The sequence below is a fragment of the Thalassophryne amazonica genome, chromosome 7 (genome assembly GCF_902500255.1).
Source record: "Thalassophryne amazonica chromosome 7, fThaAma1.1, whole genome shotgun sequence".
Classification (NCBI taxonomy): Eukaryota; Metazoa; Chordata; class Actinopteri; order Batrachoidiformes; family Batrachoididae; genus Thalassophryne; species Thalassophryne amazonica.
In genome coordinates, this window is record NC_047109.1 from 53,512,831 (window position 1) to 53,530,017 (window position 17,187).

At 40.6% G+C, this 17,187-nt stretch overlaps 2 protein-coding genes across 2 annotated transcripts in view; both read right to left on the reverse strand.

Moving 5' to 3' along the window:
* Positions 1 to 17,187, reverse strand: part of pycard (PYD and CARD domain containing) — a 76,288-nt gene that overhangs the window by 23,818 nt on the left and 35,283 nt on the right. The window lies entirely within an intron of this gene.
* On the reverse strand, positions 12,847 to 14,541 carry LOC117513931. The gene is made up of 2 exons (XM_034174178.1): positions 14,267 to 14,541; positions 12,847 to 14,125 (listed from the first exon to the last, which is right to left on the reverse strand). Exons 1-2 carry the CDS (start codon positions 14,290 to 14,292, stop codon positions 12,856 to 12,858), a joined length of 1,296 nt encoding a protein of 431 aa, XP_034030069.1. The 5' UTR covers positions 14,293 to 14,541; the 3' UTR covers positions 12,847 to 12,855.

Below are 17,187 nucleotides of genomic sequence, written 5' to 3' on the forward strand. Positions count from 1 at the left end.
TGGCCACCTGGGAATTCGGGACTTGGCGGTTCCAGTACTTCCAGGGTTCGGTGGCAGAGGAAATCCGGGTGGTTCCGGTTCGACGTGGACGGACGTCTCCTACCTTCGAGCCTGCCCACACGACACCAGTGGAATTCGGCTTAACCCCAAATTGTCAATTGTTGTATTAGTTGTGCACGTTTCACAACAGTAAAACCTTGTTATTCACCTTCTCCATTGTCCGTTCATTTACGCCCCCTGTTGTGGGTCCATGTTCCTACACTTTCACAACAGTCAGGGCACCTTTAGTTTCAGTGTCAGAGTAGTTTTTGGAATTCCAACTCATTAAAAACACCCCAATCTTTTTGTCCTGTTCATTTCTTTGACCAGAATGACAAAATTCACTGTGCCCCCCCAAAGCTCAAACCTGCTTGATATTCATGTGTTTTTATCTCATAGAGCCTGTCTGTACATTTGTGGAGGGTCATAGATGTTGGGTAGGATTGCTTTGAAGTGTGACCAGTTACAGTGCAAAGTACATTTGGAATACTTTGGATTACTTGTAACCTGTATACTTTTGGATAACTTAAAAAAAAAAAAAAATATTGAAAATGATGCACTTTATACAAAAAATGGACATGACACCTTAGGTCTTGGATGGCACCCATGCAAGCACACAACTGATTCATCCCCAAATCTCTCAAATAACCACCTCTGCAGCAGCCAGGTGAAGCCTGGGTGTCCCCCTGGTCTTCTCCAGCTCTTGGAGTCCTCAACACTCAGGCACCTGCATATACTGGACAACGCACAGACAAACATGCCACATGGTCAAAATATCAACGCTGATGCTCTCTCACAATGTAAGTGACAGTCCTCATCGTAGTCTCTCTCAGTAATTACTCATTTGATACAAAGTCATACCAGTGGTATCCAAGGTTCCTTCAAAGACACTTAAGCCTAGTGTCCACATGTTCCCGTCAGTTTCCAGTTGAGCTTCAGATAGAAATCAGGAAGCAAACAACATATCAAGCCGTAAAAGTTGATGGGGCTGAAGCTGGCAGTGACCTCGTCACTGGTGACATCTATTCACGGAATGGAATATTTCACCACCTGCTTGCCGCAATGAGCTTTAGGATAACAGAACTGGTTCAGATCTGCATCAGTGTGGTCCAAGTCTAATGCTGTCAGCTTGGAGCAGGGTTCCCAGGATGTTGCAGATGACCCAGTTAAGTTGCCACGAACTTATCAATGACCCGGTTGGGTTCCTGATGACTTATATTGGTGTCAACATTTGGAACAGTCCAAAATTTTGTTTCTGATTATCCCAATACTCAGATGGTAGGCGGCGTGTTCCAGGATGACCATGTATGGGTGATTCTTTAACTACGGGCACTATTGGCCTTGTAAATGTAATTTCCACCACACCATTGCCTTACAATATAAAGCGCCTTGGGGCAACTGTTTGTTGTGATTTGGCACTATATACATGTGCTCTGATGTCACTGTTTATCTCCATAGAAACTACCCAATCTTTCATACAAACTATTTAAAGGGACATTACAGTGTTGTGGTGGAAATTACGGCAATAGTGTGGGACAACTACATTTTGTTTTAAAAAAAAAATCACAACAGTTGTATGACATTGAATACCCCAATTATGTTTTGATTATTTTACTGATATTTTTAAAACATTAGAAAAAACGTTTCTTTACCATTCATTTTTATCATTGAAGATCAAAAGTCTGGGTGTGGGACAAGCACAAAACGGCAATATTTGCATATAATGATGCTGAAAAAAAGGTGAAAAAGTCATCATAGACTACTAGAACAAATTTCTTAACACTTTCATTGTAAAGATAACTATGAAAGTGTGAAATTTCCCCTTTTTTCTGTTTTTCATACAATATGATCAAAGGACATAATAAGTGCCTGTAGTCTAAGAATCACCCGTATGCTTGCAGATGGATTGTGGCAGGGTGGCGATTATCCCATGAGTTTGCCATTTTTCATTTTTTTTCTACTGGGACGCCAACCGCAAAATAACAGGACACATGTGGACCAGGGGTTTTAGCACTAAAGACCTCCTGTAGTCATTGGTTAACGTCTAAGTCTCACAACCATGGAGCAGGACAAGTAGCACCAGGACACTGAAGACTTTGACCTTCGTTTGTCTGCAAAAATATCATCACCAAACATCTTTGTCCAGCAACATCATGAGTACTTTTCCCAAGCGCCTCTCAATCTCAAAGGCCGCAGACCCAGAGACATGTATGTCACTACTGAAATAGGTGAACGTCTCAACAGGTTTGACTCCTTCACCACATAGATACACTACTAATAGCAGAGTCAAGGAAGTCGTTAAAAGCCTGAATTTTAGTCTTGATCCAGGACAATCTCAAACCCAGACACTCTGATTCCTCATTCAGCTTCTCACGTGCTGCATTCAGAGCATCCATTAACTCCACAAAGATCACAACATCATCTGCAAAGCCAAGGTCAGTAAAACTTTCTTTGCCAACAAAAGCACCTGTCACTAGTTTCACAACCCCATCCAACACCCAATCCATGCAAGCACTGAATAGTGTAGGAGCCAGAAAAGTCCCCTGCAGGCTTTAATTTTTCCATCAACACAAGTCAGTTAACTTTTACTGTAACAATTCCAACAGTGCATCATAAATAGGAACAGTGAATGTGCGCATTGGAAGGATAGACTAACAATCTGTTCCTTGCTTATCAATAAACTGTGCACTCCTGTAGTTACACACACCTTTTATGTATGCATTTTAATATACTCAACAAAAATATAAATGCAACACTTTTGGTTTTGCTCCCATTTTGTATGAGATGAACTCAAAGATCTAAAACTTTTTCCACATACACAATATCACCATTTCCCTCAAATATTGTTCACAAACCAGTCTAAATCTGTGATAGTGAGCACTTCTCATTTGCTGAGATAATCCATCCCACCTCACAGGTGTGCCATATCAAGATGCTGATTAGACACCATGATTAGTGCACAGGTGTGCCTTAGACTGCCCACAATAAAAGGCCACTCTGAAAGGTGCAGTTTTGTTTTATTGGGGAGGGGGATACCAGTCAGTATCTGGTGGGACCACCATTTGCCTCATGCAGTGCAACACATCTCCTTCGCATCATCCGTGAAGAGAACACCTCTCCAACGTGCCAAATGCCAGCGAATGTGAGCATTTGCCCACTCAAGTCGGTTACGACGACGAACTGGAGTCAGGTCGAGACCCCGATGAGGACGACGAGCATGCAGATGAGCTTCCCTGAGACGGTTTCTGACAGTTTGTGCAGAAATTCTTTGGTTATGCAAACCGATTGTTTCAGCAGCTGTCTGAGTGGCTGGTCTCAGATGATCTTGGAGGTGAACATGCTGGATGTGGAGGTCCTGGGCTGGTGTGGTTACACGTGGTCTGCGGTTGTGAGGCTGGTTGGATGTACTGCCAAATTCTCTGAAACGACTTTGGAGACGGCTTATGGTAGAGAAATGAACATTCAATACACGAGCAACAGCTCTGGTTGACATTCCTGCTGTCAGCATGCCAATTGCACGCTCCCTCAAATCTTGCGACATCTGTGGCATTGTGCTGTGTGATAAAACTGCACCTTTCAGAGTGGCCTTTTATTGAGGGCAGTCTAAGGCACACCTGTGCACTAATCATGGTGTCTAAGCAGCATCTTGATATGGCACACCTGTGAGGTGGGATGGATTATCTCAGCAAAAGAGAAGTGCTCACTATCACAGATTTAGACTGGTTTGTGAACAATATTTGAGAGAAATGGTGATATTGTGTATGTGGAAAAAGTTTTAGATCTTTGAGTCCATCTCATACAAAATGGGAGCAAAACCAAAAGTGTTGCGTTTATATTTTTGTTGAGTGTATGTGGTCAAAAATAAATGCAAACAAACCAATTTTGTTTCATCAAAATATTTTTTAAAATGTCCAAAGTTATTTGGCAACAAGAATGAAACAAAATGATTGCCACATTGATGAATTTACAGTAAATCATCTTTTACAGCCAGCTTTCATTAGGCAAGTCAGGGGATGGATACATGAACATTTCCATAAATACAATGCTATCTGCAAACTTGTAATCTAATAATTACTGTTATTTCAAACTTCAGTGAATTTCCCAGTGTGACTATGAAAATGTGTTTACAACCTCACATCACTTCTGTTAAATAAAAATGTACATTACAGACTGAGCCTCAGTGAAACAGTTGATTTTCAATAACAACTGCAAAACCAAGAGCAAGCCTTTCGAGTGATGTAATGTAGAGCATTTTTAATGAACAATGCATTTATTTATTTTGGGTAAGACTCATATGGCAACGTGGAATAAATTTGAGCAGTGTTGGGCACATTATAAATGGTAAAAATGGTAAATGGACTGCATTTATATAGCGCTTTTCCATCTGCATCAGACGCTCAAAGCGCTTCATGTTACTTTAAAATAGTAATTAGTTATAGTTGCACCTTCCAAAAAGTAGCCGAGTTAGTAACTGAGTTACAGCAATATAAAAGTAATTAGTTACTAGGGCAAGTAAGTATTGCATTACTTTAAAAAAAATGTTCAAGTATTTGGATTCCCCCCCTTTAATGGAACTTTAAATTCAACTGTGTTCATTTATTTATAATAAAACTGAACATTAAATGTGTTCAGTGAATTAAACTGACACTTATTAAAAATTATTAACCAAAAGCATTGTACACTAATCTACACTATTTTAATGTTGCTGTGGGACAACTTTTTTAAATGTTCGAATGTGTCAATGAACTTGCTCCCCCCCACCCGCATGACATTTAAATTCAATTGTATGTTAGATTTATAATAAAACTGAACACTTAATAGAATTAAACAGCAAACATTATATACTAATTGACACTATTTTAATGCTGCTGTCGTCCAATGTGAGACAAGACATCCATCAAATTTAATATATTATTGTAGATATTATCATTACTATGTTTATATAGTAGAACAATAGATATTTTATAAATTTGATATTTATTGCACCTCAACAGGCCACAAATGACCATCAAATAAATCTAAAATTAAATTAATGCTCGTTCACGTCCATTCTCGCCTTTTATCTCAGTGAGGAGATTGCTTCAACCAAAGCAATCAAATGGATTATTAACCATCAGATTGTGGCAAAGTGGACAATTCACTCCTCAATCGTCAAGGCAATTAGAAATCATGAATGAACATGATATGTCGGACCTCTGACACCATCCTGGGAATTTCACCCAGGGAATTCGACAATTGAATAACTTCAACCTAAGACACACAGGTTCGTTGTAATTGAGACAGAGACGTGGTTCCCAAATACAAAAAAATAATTTATTAACAATTAAAGTTCTAGTTAAAAAGATCATTTTGTAAAAAAAAAAAAAAAAACTCATTTAAAATACCACCAATTATGACCACATGAGGGCGCCCTTGCATCACGCAGCCCGGCAGCACACACAGCTGGAAGAGTTTTCCAAATGTCCACACAGAGCGCAAAGCCGCCGCAGCAAACAGGGCACATCCACTGGTCTCACAGGACGAAATCTTTCAGCAGAGCACCAGAGCAAAGCAGCAGGGCCTCCTTCCACAGCTTGGTACAAAATCCTACATTTTAAACAAATAAATATAAAACATATCTGAAAGAGGAGCTTACTTTGTGCTGTACATACCGAAACATCCGTCACAGCAATCAGCTGTAACTCTACACCACCCCAGAGCGTCAAGAGCATCACAAACTCAGCAGCGCAACACCAACGACAGCCCACAGAGATCTCAACAGAGGTACAACAAAACCATTTCCTTAAACACTCAACAATACACCTCAACGAGCCTGCAGCTGTGGCCGGCGCCTACCTGTCTTCACAGGAACGTGGAAGTGAACATGTCCAAACACCTGCAGTCAGTCTCCAGAAAGAGAAAGAACACACACACTCCCTCTTTTACAACCCCTGGCAAAAAGTATGGAATCACCGGCCTCGGAGGATGTTCATTCAGTTGTTTAATTTTGTAGAAAAAAAAGCAGATCACAGACATGACACAAAACTAAAGTCATTTCAAATGGCAACTTTCTGGCTTTAAGAAACACTATAAGAAATCAAGAAAAAAAATTGTGGCAGTCAGTAACGGTTACTTTTTAGACCAAGCAGAGGGAAAAACATATGGAATCACTCAATTCTGAGGAAAAAATTATGGAATCATGAAAAACAAAAAAATGCTCCAACACATCACTAGTATTTTGTTGCACCACCTCTGGCTTTTATAACAGCTTGCAGTCTCTGAGGCATGGACTTAATGAGTGACAAACAGTACTCTTCATCAATCTGGCTCCAACTTTCTCTGATTGCTGTTACCAGATCAGCTTTGCAGGTTGGAGCCTCGTCATGGACCATTTTCTTCAACTTCCACCAAAGATTTTCAATTGGATTAAGATCCGGACTATTTGCAGGCCATGACATTGACCCTATGTGTCTTTTTGCAAGGAATGTTTTCACAGTTTTTGCTCTATGGCAAGATGCATTATCATCTTGAAAAATGATTTCATCATCCCCAAACATCCTTCCAATTGATGGGATAAGAAAAGTGTCCAAAATATCAACGTAAACTTGTGCATTTATTGATGATGTAATGACAGCCATCTCCCCAGTGCCTTTACCTGACATGCAGCCCCATATCATCAATGACTGTGGAAATTTACATGTTCTCTTCAGGCAGTCATCTTTATAAATCTTATTGGAAAGGCACCAAACAAAAGTTCCAGCATCATCACCTTGCCCAATGCAGATTCGGGATTCATCACTGAATATGACTTTCATCCAGTCATCCACAGTCCACGATTGCTTTTCCTTAGCCCATTGTAACCTTGTTTTTTTCTGTTTAGGTGTTAATGATGGCTTTTGTTTAGTTTTTCTGTATGTAAATCCCATTTCCTTTAGGCGGTTTCTTACAGTTCGGTCACAGACGTTGACTCCAGTTTCCTCCCATTCGTTCCTCATTTGTTTTGTTGTGCATTTTCGATTTTTGAGACATATTGCTTTAAGTTTTCTGTCTTGATGCTTTGATGTCTTCCTTGGTCTACCAGTATGTTTGCCTTTAACAACCTTCCCATGTTGTTTGTATTTGGTCCAGAGTTTAGACACAACTGACTGTAAACAACCAACATCTTTTGCAACATTGCGTGATGATTTACCCTCTTTTAAGAGTTTGATAATCCTCTCCATTGTTCAATTGACATCTCTCGTGTTGGAGCCATGATTCATGTCAGTCCACTTGGTGCAACAGCTCTCCAAGGTGTGATCACTCCTTTTTAGATGCAGACTAACGAGCAGATCTGATTTGATGCAGGTGTTAGTTTTGGGGATGAAAATTTACAGGGTGATTCCATAATTTATTCCTCAGAATTGAGTGATTCCATATTTTTTCCCTCTGCTTTGGTCTAAAAAAGTAACCGTTACTGACTGCCACAATTTTTTTTCCCTGATTTCTTATAGTGTTTCTTAAAGCCAGATAGTTGCCATTTGAAATGACTTTAGTTTTGTGTCATGTCTGTGATCTGCTTTTTTTCTACAAAATTAAACAACTGAAATGAACATCCTCCGAGGCCGGTGATTCCATAATTTTTGCCAGGGGTTGTATACAGACACTCCTCTGCCACAACCAGCTGCACTCAATCTACCAGCTGAACATCATTAAGGTCATCCATCCTGCTTCAAGATGATAAAGGTAAAACCTCTTAAATCATTCTAAAGTCAGTTTTAAGCAGAAATGAGGCCGTTTTAAGCAGAAACAAGGCAAAATTCCGTGAGGCTTAGAAATGTCCGCCGCGCAGTGAACGCATCAGCTAGCAGCTCATTTAGCCGCAGCTCTCTGATCGCTTCTTCCGCCTTTTATGATGAAATAATGCTGAATTTATGTGGAAATGATTGTTGCACAAAAGCTTCAGATCTCTGTCACAGACAAATGATGACTGGTGTGCAGTTTGAAGTAGAAACGAGGTGTTAATCCATGAACCGCGTCATCACCACGTCATCAGGGCAGGGGGACCGTTCGGTCTGCAACACCGGTTGTCGGGCTACATGTGGATTTGTACTTGTGCGTGAACTTCCACCCACTTCTGCCCTTGGTTGGCTTACCATGGAATTTTACTCCTCCTTAATAGTGCAGCAGATAAGAGAATATTTAGAGCAGAATCCTGCAAATGGTGATAAAAGCATCAAATTCGACAGAAATACTCTTCAGACAATCCTCTTGAAAAAACTGATTGGCCGCTTGAATTTTCAGTTGGCCTTCAGGTAGAGGTCAATTGAAGAATTACACAGGAGTCAGAATTACAAGATGCTCCAATCATATTGAAACCTATGTCACATTACTTGCTTGACCATAAAGATCAGTAGTGAAATGAATGAATAGTGAAATGAGAGTTATGGACTTGGCCGAATAAAAAAATCATCAAAATCGAAAAGTATTAAAGGAGTTAAGACATCTTGAATGCAGTATGTTTGTTTATACAAGTAGTTCCAAGTTTTGCCACCCGAGTCTTGCCGTACAAATAGCCAAATGAGAGTTATGGACACGGCCGCCGTGCGAATAGCCACGGCCATTTTATACGAGGTCTATTAGATAAGAAACCGACACTTTTATTTATTTTTTTAACTATATGGATTTGAATGACGTGCGATTACACCAATCATACTTGAACCCTCGTGCGCATGCGTGAGTTTTTTCACGCGTCGGTGACGTCATTTCCCTTTGGGCAGGCCTTGAGTGAGATGTGGTCCCGCCCTCTCGGCTGAATTCCTTTGTTTCACACACTGCTCCAGACGGCGCGCGTTGCTTTATCAAAATTTTTTCTGGACCTGTGAGGAATATCCGAGTGGACACTATTCGAGAAATTTAGCTGGTTTTCGGTGAAAAGTTTAACGGCTGATGAGAGATTATGGGGTGTTTCTGTTGCTTTAAGGACTTCCCACGGAGCGGGACGTCGCGCAGCGCTTCCAGGTGCCGTCGTCGGCCTGTTTCGATCTGAAAACATCCTAATTTAAGGCTTAATTCACCCAGGACGTCACGAGAGAACAGAGAAGATTCAGAAGAGGCCGGCATGAGGACTTTATGTGTACATTCCACTGTTTAAGGACATTTTTTAATGAAAGATGTGCGCGCAAATTCGCCGAGTCATTTCCGTGACGACTCTGCAAATCTGTGTGCACCGCGACAGGAAAAACACCTCTGTGTTGAAAACCATTTGTAAAATTCAGGCGGCTTTTGATGGCTTTCAACAAGTGAGTAACTGAGAAATTGTTTAACAGCTTGGGCATGTTCCAACTTGCCCCTTAAGTTTTCCAACGGAGGTGTTTTTCCTGTCGCGACCCCCCGCGGTCGGGTCCGGCCCGACATGCGACTCTGCCTGCACGTCCTTTCATTACAAAATGTCCGTTAACAATGGAATGTCCAAATAAACTCCTCATGCCGACTTCTTCTGAAAGTTCTCTGTTCTCTGACGACTTACTGTGTCAACAGAGCCTGAAATGTGGAAGTTTTCAACTTGAAACGGCGAGACGCTGCCGCCTCGAAGCGCAGATCGCCGTCAGGTGCCGTGGGCCGTCCTTAAAGCGACACTATCAGACCAAAATCTCTCATCAGCCGTTAAAATGTTTACCGAAAACCAGCTGAATTTATCGAATGGTGTCCACTCAGTTGTGCCTTACAGTTTTGAAAAAATTTTGATCAAACAAAGCAGCAGTCTCTGAGCCATTCATAAACAATGAAAAAAATCGACGAGAGGGTGGGCCACTCCTCACTCAAAGACTGCCCACAGGCAAATGACGTAACCGACAGGCGTGAAAAAAACTCTTGCATGCCCACGAGGATTCAAGCATGTCTGATGTAATCACACGTGATTCAAATCCATATGGTTTTTGAAAAAAATAATAAGGTCGGATACTTTTCTAACAGACCTCGTATATACACACTGAGGCAAATACGTATTTGACACACTGTCAATTTTGCAAGTTTTCCCACCTACGAACAATAGAGAGGTCTGTGCAATTTTTATTGTAGATACAATTCGACTGAGAGACAGAATCTATTTTTTTTTCATAAAATGACTATGATTTTTAAATAATTAATTTGCATTTTATTGCATGAAATAAGTATTTGCTACAATCAAAAAAGACCTTAATATTTGGTACAGAAACCTTTGTTTGCAATTATAGAGGTCAGATGTTTCCTGTAGTTCTCGACTTAAGTTTTCACACACTGCAGCAGGGATTTTGGTCCAGTCCTCCATACAGATCTTTCAAGTTTCGAGTTTCAGCTCCCTCCAGAGATTTTCTATTGAGTTCAGGTCTGGAGACTGGCCAGGCCACTCCAGGACCTTGAAATGCTTCTTATGGAGCCCCTCCTTAGTTGCCCTGGCTGTGTGTTTGGGGTCATTGTCATGCTGGAAGACCCAGCCATGACCCATCTTCAATGCTCTTAAGCATGGTTTACACATAGACGGTTTTGTCAGCGGGTAGTACGTAGACCGAAGTTTGCGGTAGTTCCGGCTGTGTTCGCGGTGGAAAGGGGCGGAGCATTTTGCCGGCGTTTTGACCACCGTACTAGCCGCAAATACGCGGATAAAACGCTGCTAAATCCGCAGAATAAAGCAGCGTTTTGACGCCGTAGCATCCGGCACACGTCAGGCAACGGGGGTTAATACCCAGTTCTATCCTTTACAATCGTAGGTTAAGACGCACGTGAGAACGGCGGTGTTCTGCTGCCGCCGATAATGCCCTGTGTACCGCTGGATTTATCCAGGCAAATCCTGCGTTACTCCAGGAACTTTTGCATATAGGCACCGCCCCCAGAGTATAATAGGCTGAAGCAGCACGAATACATGCCTCTGTCACTGCAGGGGGGAGGGAGATACTCAGCCTTTTCTTCTCTTTCCTTTTCCCCTCCTCAACGTGTTGCTCCGTCTCCACCACAGGGCTACCCTCTGCTTCTGAACCAGACCTCTTGGTAAGTCCTTGCCGCTGCCAATTTTCTTTTAGGAGGCATACTGGAGCTTCTCTGCAAAAATATCTGGAGCTGGCCGCGAGTGAGAGGCCTGCATGCAGCGCGGTAGCGTTTTTATATTGACCGCCGCCTATCGGCCGTTTGGAACGCCATTACCGGGAGGTGCCGTTTAGAACGGCGTACTATCCGCTAGCACCACCGTTTGTCTGCCTCTGTCGCCGGTTAAAACGCCCTTGAGGACGCCGATGTGGGCTCTATCGCCGTTTTACACGCCGTTGATTAGGGATACAACGCCGGCCGCCAATTACGGTGGTGTAAACTGCGGCACTACAGGAAGGGGCAGGATGAAACGGCGATTAAAAAGTATCAAACGCCGTTGTTCGCGTTGTCTCCGTCGTCACACGAATTCTTCGGGAGCGCTCCCGGAATTATTCGACATGTTGAATAATTTTTTCGACGATTCCCGGTAAAGCCGGAACTAAGCCATGCCCCCTAGTGCCGGCGTTAACAACGGCGTGTGATCCTTAAGACGGTCAAAAACTCTTCCGGGAGCTCTTACCGTCTATGCTTAAATGGGGCTTTACTGAGGGAAGGAGGTTGTTTGCCAAAATCTCGCAATACATGACCCCATCCATCCTCCCTTCAATACGGTGCAGTCGTCCTGTCCCCTTTGCAGAAAAGCTCCCCCAAAAATTATGTTTCCACCCCCATGCTTCATGATTGGGATGGTGTTCTTGGGGTTGTTCTCATCCTCCAAACATGGTAAGTGGAATTGATACCAAAAAGCTCTTTTTTGGTCTCATCTGACCACATGACCTTCTGCCATGCCTCCTCTGGATCATCCAGATGGTCAATGGTGAACTTCAAACAGGCCTGGACATGTGCAGGTGCGAACAGGGGGACCTTAAGTGACCTGCAGGATTTTAAACCATGACGGTGTTGTAAAGGAAGAATAGAAGTTTTACCTGAACACGTTGAAAAACAAAGATTCTGACAGAATGGTCTTTTTTTTGTCTTGGATTTTTTTTCAAAGCTTCAAACAAAAACAGGTCATTCAGAATACATGCAGTTTGCAAGGAAAAGGGAAAAAAAAAAACAGAAAAGAATGATGTACACAAAACAGCTGTGAAATAACTGTATTTATATATATATAGTTATACTCCACCAGCTAATGCTGTCCCTCACAAAGTACAAAGCCAAATTATTTCACACTTTTAAATGTATTCAGTCACATTGGAAAAACAGGCTTGGATTCTGAAGAACTTCTCTCACAGGAGATCTATCCACTAAAAACCTCGAACAATCGACACAGTTTTTATAAAGCACAACATGGGCATAACAAAGGCAGACCTTATTTTGCAAAATCCTTCCCTTATTGTTCCCTGTGGGCATTCAGGGGAGGTCCCAACCCACCCTGCCCATGACCTGCACGATAACGGGACATATGATTTACACTGTAACCTGAATCTTTTTGGTCTGAGTGGTAAAACCGGTTAAAGTTCGACATGTACATTCAAACAAATAAGAGACTAAAGTATATCAAACTAAGAATATCATCATTTAAGTAAAATAATTACTTAATACCAAAACAAATAGCAAAGAAAAACAAAATAACAAAATAATAAACACACAAATATATCTAACATCTAATTATATATACATATACATACATACATATATGTGTATGTGTGTGTGCAGGGTTGGGTAGGATTACTTTGAAACGTAATCCAAAAGTAATCAGATTACAAGTAATCCAAATGTATGTACATACATACATGTAATCCACATGTATTCTTTCAAAGTAATCCTACCCAACCTTGTGTGTGTGTGTGCACACACTCATTTCAGCGTGATGCCAAACGACTGCAGCTTGCGTATATGTAATGGTGACAATTGGTCCTTCACCTCATTGTATACAGTGATGTCTTTGATTTCTGTTTGAGGGTATCTACGTCTTACACAGTCAATATTGAGATGAAAATATGTTGCTTGAAGTGTTTTACTTTTCATCATTTGCTTTGTGTCTTTGTCTGTCCATTCTCTATAATCAAAATGTTTCAGGAGAAGGTCATTTGGAGGACGATCTGATGATGCCACAAATTTCCTGCCACAACCATAGCATACTTTTGCATTGCATCTATTTTTACTGCATACAGTGAAAGGTTGATCACCATTACCCACAGGCTTGTTTTTATTGCCATAAATGTCTCGTGGTGGACCTACTTCAGTGAGGACTGGCTGCACTGAACTGCTGTGGGGCTCCTTTCTTGCTGTGTCACCTTTTTTACCAGTCCATTGATAGCAGACTGCAACAATTTTCTGAGTTTCACCAGACTTATTTACCAGGTGGTAAATGATTCTCTGGACATCAGGTGTGTCCTTATGTCGCGCAGACTTGCGAATTAAGGTGAACTGACCACCTCGGACTGTCTTTTTTGTGTAAGATGGTTTATTATACTTGCCCGTCTCATCACAAGTATTGTTTTGGAGGAAATTATTCTTAGACACATCCACCAAGAAAGACATATTCTTGTCACAACCAATTGGTACAGTTTGGCACACTTGATCATCTCGGGGTTCTAGCAGAACTTCCGCCAACTTTTCTAGATTCTTGAAAAAGAGTGGATCATCTACTTTGAATATTGGCCATTTTTCATTGAACATTTCCACTTTCTCCTGAAACTTAGTTATTTCTGCATCACTAGTAGAGGGTAATATTGCAGTAGTTGAATTGGCTTGTTGACCCTCAGGATTTTTTGTTATGTCCATTATGAATACTTTTTCTGGTTGCTCATCTGAATCACTTTCTGATGGCCCGAATAACTGCTTTCGAGATCTTTTCTTCTGAATGGGATGGCTTCTCACTAATGCAGGCGTGTCATCTGAATGAGATTCTTGTTTTTTGTTGGTTTCCTTTGGTGGAGGTTGATTTTCTTTTGTTGAACTGGATGATGGTTTCTGCAACCTTTTCTTTCTCATGGAATGTATTTTCTCCTTTGACAGTTTACCCTCTGAGGCAGATAGAAACTCTGTACTGTTTCCCACCAATGGAGGTTGCTTGACTAATTCAACTTTTGAAGTGCCACTCATGGTGCAAAACTCTCCCAATCTGAAAGTAGACAATAACCAATTAAACATGATAGTGTCAATCATATTTCCTTTCTATTTACAGCCAGTTAAGCAATAGTATTACCACATTCTTGCAAGAAGCATTGAATACGACATGCATAAAAATACTAATTATACTTACATTTTACACTTGCGACTTTGAACCATGGAAGAACTTTGGTTCAAGGTAAATTCAGCAGGTACTGATGCTTCACATAATTCCGAAAAATTATAAATATGATTGGTGATTAAATAAATATGATTGCTGTGAAACAAAAGTTTAGTCTTGATTGATTGGTCACACAGTGTATTTCTAGATTATTTTCCAAAGGACTATAATTAGTTTTGACAGCATTTCTTGCATTTAAGTATGCACATTTCCATTACTAGTATAAATGCACTCTCACCGTATGGCACAACATCCAAATTTACAAGATGTGACTTGAATACTTGATGGAGCTTTTTCTTGTGTTCTCCAACACCAAGGGAGATATTCTGTGTCTCAAGGTAGCCATCTTTCAAGTCTATGAAGCGAAACAGACTTTCTACTCTTGTGGCACATTGGAAGAAAGACTGATTGATAATCTTTCCATTTTTTCTAAAAAAACACCAGCATCACATCCCTGAAACAGAAATAGTCACCATGAAATATCACAAATGTCATATTTGCTAAAGCATTTGCACGGTATCAGAAACTTCATTATCACATTTTATCAGATAGATATACTCAAGCATTTGGATTTACAAAAAAAGCTTGTTCCCATGACCGACTATTAAAGTTGTCTTTGAGGACTAACTAAACTTAATCTATTCTCATGTTGGTGTTTATAAAATTTTCTGACAAATTGCAAAATTTGTCACTGCTTGCTTAGTGGGGATGGATATTTTCCTTCAGCACATTACAAGATAATTGGATTAACAATATTTATTGAATGGTTGTTGATCAGTTTAGTCATTTGTTATTAAAAATCAATGTTTCTTCCTTGTACCATTCCTAACAGTGAGGTCAGTTTGAAATGAATTGGTGTAGGCATTTCATGTTGTTGTTGTTGTTGTTATCATCATCATCAGGAAATGAACACATTCTACAGAGATAAACAATTACTGATTGATAAAAAAGCTATACACTTCTTCCGCTCTCCATTCCCTAAGTGACAACTCTGTCAAGTTGAGCAGTCAATGCATTCTTGAGTTATCACGCACCAAAATCCAAAAAGAAATTTAAGTTATTGATCTGTAGATAATTTTTTGATCAGTGATGATAATCCATAAAAGGAGTAAACAATGTAACACCATTTCTTAATATAAAATACATACACACACTTCAGTGTCATTCACTCCATTGTCCATAAGACCATGTCAAAATGCGGACAGGTCATATTTACACCTGTGTAGATACTCATACTCGTAACTGTCCAGTCGGGTTTGCCCAGGAGGCAGCTACATGCACACACATTACTTTGTTGGCAGATACTGGAATTAAACTCATGTTTCTGTCAGGATTAATGTATTAAAATGTTAACACTGATCAATGGCTCAACTGGAATTACATGTGTTGAATATTTACCTCGTTATGCCAGCAATGGTGCCAGCTTGTTAGTTAAACACACGCAGACAACTTTACTCTAGCAGTCAGGGTGCGCAGAGGTTTAGCAAGCGCTTGGACATGCTTAGCGGTTTAGATGCATTGAATGTCAAATGTGTTGATGTGACACATGCTTTCGGTGATAGCCACTACCAAAAGGGCAGCTGGCTAAAGTAAGCTGTTAGTTAACTGCTTACCTTTTTGATTTTGAAGGGTTTTACATTTAGTGAGGTAAAGCACATTTACTTCCTTTGAGATCCTTTCCATGCCACCAGACATGTCTCATAACATTTTTGCCTATTCAGTGGTGACAAGTGGTTCACTGTGTTTTTTGTTTTTTTTTTATCTTGTGCTATGCCGTTACAGTGTGAAGCCATTTAGCTGGTGAGTGTTTGTGTTCTAAATCAATTAATTAAAATAGCTTTTGTTGTGAGTGAAAACAAGAACGCAAAAACATAAAAAAATATATATATATATATATATATATATATATATATGGCCCAGGTTGAAAATTGGAGATTTCCCGTATACTGTAAGTACCACATTTTGCTACGAGTTTACTTTTAGATTCAGAGCAGGTGGCTCTAAGGCACAGGAGCTGGACAGCCAACCTTGCAGGTTGGACAGCCCCATACCATACACCCCCATACCATCACAGATGCTGGCTTTTGAACTTAGCGCTGGTAACAATCTTCAGGATAGTACTTCTGCATTGTCCCAGTTCACCCAGCCGTTACTGGGAGTAACGTCTGCTGGACACACTATCTTATTCAAGGGAACGGGATAGTGTGTCCATCTGGTAGTGTAAACCAGTTCTGTGGGAATTGTACTTACAGTGTCAATATTATATGATGCTTGAATTAAACAGAAAACTCCAATTTTCTTCCTTTGAAGACATTTACACAAAACTATTTTCCTTCATGCACATCTGTTTTTGGAGTTGTGCTTACAAGGCTCATGGACAGACAGAGAGACACACTGATTCCTGTTTTTTGTTTGTGGGGAGTAAAATAACCAATTACCTAACACATTCCAGTGTACTTGTTTCTGCTATCTGTATTGTTTTAAGAGCAGCTTATTTACCGGCCCAGAGTTGGTTCAGTGTTTCTCCCTCTTTGAGGAATGTACTTCTCCAGCAATTGTTTCTCTGAGGACAGAGGGGAACAAATGACACATCAGTGGTGATCAGCTGAACATGGACACATCTGAAAACTTGGGGAAAATGTACTGATAAATAAATGCGTGCTTATTCTAGATTGCAATGCTTTTTGCTACTGCTGTGGTAAATATACGTATATAGTTTTTTTTAAGTTTCACAGCCCCAACCAGCCCTTCACTGTCTGACAAAGGGCTGGTTGCCTGAAACGTTACATTTATCTTTTGTTAAATAATTTTTTTTGTATCGGAGCGCTGTGGCTGTGCAGATCATTTGGTTTCTATCTTTGGTATTTTTTTTTTTTTTTTTAGTCCTGCATGCC